This window comes from Buteo buteo, unplaced genomic scaffold, assembly GCF_964188355.1.
Source record: "Buteo buteo unplaced genomic scaffold, bButBut1.hap1.1 HAP1_SCAFFOLD_204, whole genome shotgun sequence".
Taxonomy (NCBI): Eukaryota; Metazoa; Chordata; class Aves; order Accipitriformes; family Accipitridae; genus Buteo; species Buteo buteo.
Genome location: NW_027439368.1, coordinates 104,294 through 109,307, shown reverse-complemented (window position 1 = coordinate 109,307; position 5,014 = coordinate 104,294). Strand labels below are relative to the sequence as shown.

The window sequence follows — 5,014 nt, the reverse complement described above, 5'->3', positions numbered from 1 at the left end:
TTGCTCTGCGGAGGACCCCGGCCGCTGCCCAGGCGCCAGGGCAGGCGGGCTCCGGCTGTGGCAGGGCGCTTTTTGGACAGCCCCTGGCAGCCCTCTGCGGGGAGGACGGCTCCCTGCCCCGGCCCATCCAGGTAAGCCAGCCTGGGCAGGGGGTCCCCAGCCCTCCCTCCCGCTGCTCCAGAGGGGACGTGGCTGTCCCCAGGAGCTCCGGGGATGGGGGATTGGGCTCTTCACCCCCAGACCATGCTTTGGGGGGCAAGGAGCAGGATGTGGGGCAGCGCTTTGGTCACTGCTGTTGGAAGGCAGCTTCTCAGCCAAGCAACTGTCCTCCTGCCCCTCCTGCAGGAGCTGCTGGCTGTCCTGCACCGGGAAGGACCATCGACGGAAGGGATATTCCGAAGAGCTGCCAGCGGAACGGAATTTCGGGAGCTGCGAGAGGCCATGGACCACGGCGCCGACGTCGACCTGGGCAGCCAGCCTGCGCTGCTGCTGGCCGTCATCTTGAAGGTGAGCGCTTCTGACCTGCAGCTGGAAGAGCTCCTGCCTGGCCTGGAGTGTTCAGAGGCTCACCTGGAGCCCCTGGCATTGCAGGACTTCCTCCGAAGCATCCCCGCCAAGCTCCTCGTGACAGACCTCTACGACGACTGGATGGCGGCGATGCAGAAGAGCGGCAAGGAGGAGAAGGTTGAAGAGCTGAAAGCGTAAGTGTGGGCAGCAGCCTGCCTGTTGAGGAGGGACTGGTAGAGGCCTGGGACTTGCCTGGAAAGGGACGGTCTCCTTAAAAAGCTGTGTCTTCTGACAGCTTGCTTTTGCTGCGGTGGGCTTAGATTTCGGGGGAAAGGGCATGGACAGGGGGCCTTCCCTTGCCTGGGCTTGGGGGAAATCAGGATCTAGGAAGGAACGCCGTGCTTCCTTCCTGAGGCACAGGAGCACTGACCGCTGGCTGAGAGCACCTGGAAATCTGTGCAACTCACCCACTGGCTCCCACCTGCCTTGGGCAAGCTTCGGGGATGGCTGTGGGCAACATCTGCTCTATTAACGTTGAGTTCCTGTTCCCTCAGGGTGGCCGAGAAGTTGCCTGGAGCCAACCTCCTCCTCCTCAAGCAGCTGCTGGCCCTCCTCCAGCACATCGGCCACAACGCCTCCAGCAGCAGAATGACCGCCAGCAACCTGGCCATCTGCCTTGGGCCAAATCTGCTGAGCCCACCTAACGAGGACGTGCTCCCCCTCGAGGCCATGCTGGCGGTGACTGAGAAGGTGCGCTGTACTGAGCAGCCGGCTGCAGCCTTGCCGGCCCATCCGAGCTTGGCTGCTCAGAGGTCCCTGGCTGCCTCCTCTCTTGAGCGAATGCTGGTGGGGTGGCTGCCTGCAAGAGCAGCCCCACAACCACAGCCTCCTGCGCAGAGGCAAGGGTCGGGAGTGGGAAAGGCTGTGTGATACATTTTCAGGCACCTGGGTTGAGACTGAGGGTTTGATGTGTGCAGGTGAACGTGCTGGTGGCGTTTCTCATTGAAAACTGCGGTGACATCTTTGTGGAGGAGATGGCTGGCCGCTCCTGTCCATCAGCCGGGGAGTCGGCAGCCCCCATGGACAGAGCCACAGGTATGAGGAGGAACTGAGGGCTGTCCCAGGCTGGGGCTTGGGGTACCAGAAACCTCAATGTCGAGAAGACAGCTGGTGTAGGGCTTTGGGTGGGTTTTGCTTTAGGTGTGCTTTACTTCCAAGGAGTCACTTTGCTGCACGTGCTTTTCCTTTCTAGACCTGCATTTGGAAGAGCAAAGTGGCCCTGCAGGTGAAGCAGACGCAGAGGACCAGTCAAAAGCCTTCCTGGACACACCACCGTCTCTGCTTGTCCTCCCCAAAGAAGCAGGTGTAGATATGGCAGTGGAATCGGAAACAGGAGAGGTATGTCAGGTCGACAAACGCTGTGACGTTTCTCATGTATGAGAGTAGTTTCTGACAGGTCCAAGCAGCTGCTGTGCCTCTTCCAGGCATTAGATCCCTTGGGTGGTGGTGGGCGTTTTTTTCACTCTAGAACGATACATAAGAAAAACCAGAAAGGTTGTTTCAAATCTGCATTAGGCATGTACTTAATCAAACTAAATACCTACTAGAAGACAAATACAAAAAGGCAGATTTCAAAAGAAAAGGCTCCCACCTCAGAAGTTGGTATTGCTGCCAAATGAATAGCAGCAGACCTACATCTCGGGAGGGCAGAAGAAACCCCAGCAGAAAGAAATTGGCAAGCCTTTTCTTGCTCTCCTTTCCCAGCATTTCTCTGAGCTCTATCCTACCCTCAGAGGCCACTCAGTCTGTGGTGCCCCAACCTGCAAGGAGCAGCCCGTCAGCTCCTTCTGCACATCAGGATGCCAGGGCTCGAATGTGCGGTGGCTGCTGCAGCCCCTGTGAGCCCTGAGCGGGATTGCAGGCTCCCAGCTGAATGGCCCTCACAAATTAACTGTGTCATACACCCGTGTGAAAACTGTGTTTGAAAGCAAGCTTTGAAGAAAGGACGTCATTCTTGCTACAGTCTAAAATACTCTGAAAGGGACAGCAAGGTCGTCAGTCTGCAGCTCTGTGAAAATTAAGGCTAAGTGCCGTGCAGGTTTGCCATCGCACTTTGTGAGACAATCCTGTTTGTTAGAATTTGCTCAGCTGAGCAGTCATGGGTGTAGTTGTCAACTTCAGAGGAGTTTGGCTAAGATCCTACTTCATCAGAGCTTCATGAAGTCTATTTTGGGACAGGGGACTGTGCAAAATGTGGATAATGCAAACCAACCAAAGGGATCTTATTTTAAGAGCTAAGTTAGCAATTTGGAAAAAAGTACCTTACTACTCCAGGCGTCTTGCTACCTGTTAAGTTCAACATTTCTGGTTCAGGTGCCTGTACCTTTGCCTCCAATAACCCCAGAGAGCACAGCAGAATTCCTGGTATGTCCAGAAGAACTGAAAAGTGTTTCAGAGGAAGAAAGGTAAAATGAGCTTTCTTTGGTTAAAGTAAGAACTGACTCCAGTGGATCGTGGCTTTACCTATCTAATCGCACTGTGGAATATAAAGGCTTGCAGGGTCTTCCAAGGAAAATGAAAACCGAAGAAACAGAAAGAGAAAACAGGCCTGTGGAGAGGAGAGTGAAAGCATACCAGAAGAGAAAAGGAGGAGGAGAGAAAAAGAGCTTTTGGTTATCAACAACTGAAAAAATCCAGGAAGGTCAAGAATCCTAGGTGTTTGTTTGACCCTTCTGTCCATCTTTCAAAACTCTGAAGACTGGTCTAAGTATATGAACTATTTCTATGATACACAAAGATGGCCCCAGAAAGGAAGCATGCACCTGCCTTCTGGAAAAAAAGTATGTCAGGAGGAGAATGCCGTTCCCAATTTTGCAGTTTTTGTTTTGTATTTATTGAAGTTCTGTTTGCTCAAGGGTAAGCGCACACCCTGGCAAGGTCATGAAAGTCCCAATTCTGAGCTATTTAACCTGCTACCTAAATAAAGACGCAAATGAAGTCTCACTTTTTTGTCTGTGTCAGTTGGCAATCCTCACACTGCCTTGTATTATCTGAATCCCAAATACACAGCAAGGATTTGTTCCAAGTCACTTTAGACTCTAAGATATTGGCACTTTTTTAAAAGGCCAAATTTCACCTGAGGTAAGTTAGAAGGGAAAAAAAATTCAAAAAAGAGAAGACAAATACATCTGGTCACTATACAGAAGGGCTCTAGTCTGGTGCCTTCACATTTTTTTCCATGCACAGCCCACTAGATAGCAAAGCCGTCTGGGATGTCTTAGGTGCAAACTGGTAAAACCAGACAGCTCAGCATGGTGTTTTGCAGAAAGAGTGACTGAAGTCCTGGAAGCAACACAATACCAGGCAGCTATGTTGCTCTGCCCAAGGGAGCGTGTTTTGCCTGCAAACTTGGGTTGCTTGGAAGGGACAAGGAGGGATGATGCTGTGCAGAGTTTGGAAATAACTATATCGTAGCTATCCAGGGGCTCCCTGTCGAGCCCTGTTGCGTAGCAAAGGGGCTCTGTAAACCTCTGTAAACTTACAGGTCTCTAAACAGGCTATTACCCACGTTGGTAAGGCGCCAAAGCAATCTCATAGTCAATGCCAGTGCTAGTTCTCTCCTCTGGGCTATAAACAATTCCTTCACAACTGTATTTCCTGAAGAAAGGGGAGCAAAATCATGCCTATTCTTGCCTTTATGGTTTTGTCAGTGCTTTCTGACTCTATCATTGTAGGTGCTGATATTCTGTTACTGATTGGATTTCCTGGCTGAGCCACTGGGCCTCCTGGGATCCTGCAGTTGATGTCCACAACAAAATTATATTTTTTATTCTTATGACTGTGTCTGCCGTATGATATTCTGGAATAGGTAGATTTTGTTTTGTGATGAATCCTAGTGGAGGAGTTTGGGATCATCCATCGTCCCAGAATCCTTCCTGGCAGGCATCAGGGATGTGTTCAGAGGCTTTATGAGTAAAACTAAAGCACTGAATCACAGAGAATAGTTGAGGCTGGAAGGCACCTCTGGAGCTCACCTAGTCCAAACCCCCTGCTCAAGCAGGACCACCTAGAGCTGCTTGCCCAGGACCATGTCCAGATGTTTTCTGAATAACTCCAGGGAGGGAGACTCCACAACCTCTCTGGGCACCCTGTAAAAAAAAGTGTTTCCTAATGGTCAGAGGGAACCTCCTGTGTTTCAGTTTGTGCATCTTGCCCCATCACTGGGCACCAACAGAAAGAGTTTGGCTCTGTCTTCTTTACACCCTCCTTTCAGGTATTTACACACATGGATAAGCTCCACCCTGAGCCTTCTCTTCTCCGGGCTAAACAGTCCCAGCCCTCTCAGCCTTTCTTCACACGAGAGATGCTCCAGTCTCTTCATCATCTCAGTGGCCCTTAGGAGGTGATCCTTTCATACTAAGAAGCTTTCTCGGCCTCCTCTACCCTCCAGGGCTTTCACCCTTTAAATCCTCAAAATATTTGAATATTCAAAAGAGGCTTTTAAATC

General features: G+C 51.2%; 1 protein-coding gene across 1 annotated transcript; it reads left to right on the top strand.

Moving 5' to 3' along the window:
- Positions 1 to 1,155: 1,155 nt before the first annotated feature.
- Positions 1,156 to 4,477, top strand: LOC142028239 (T-cell activation Rho GTPase-activating protein-like). The gene is made up of 4 exons (XM_075022210.1): positions 1,156 to 1,257; positions 1,485 to 1,602; positions 1,760 to 1,905; positions 2,881 to 4,477. The coding sequence occupies exons 1-4, from the start codon at positions 1,156 to 1,158 to the stop codon at positions 2,974 to 2,976; spliced, it is 462 nt and encodes a 153-aa protein (XP_074878311.1). The 3' UTR covers positions 2,977 to 4,477.
- Positions 4,478 to 5,014: the final 537 nt, after the last annotated feature.

Bases quoted from the DNA above. Each gene is read 5' to 3' on its own strand.
- LOC142028239 (XM_075022210.1), top strand. From the start codon at position 1,156: ATGACCGCCAGCAACCTGGCCATCTGCCTTGGGCCAAATCTGCTGAGC. The intron at 1,258-1,484 runs GTGCGCTGTACT...TGATGTGTGCAG, and splicing joins TGCTGGCGGTGACTGAGAAG to GTGAACGTGCTGGTGGCGTT. The intron at 1,603-1,759 runs GTATGAGGAGGA...TTTCCTTTCTAG, and splicing joins CCCCATGGACAGAGCCACAG to ACCTGCATTTGGAAGAGCAA.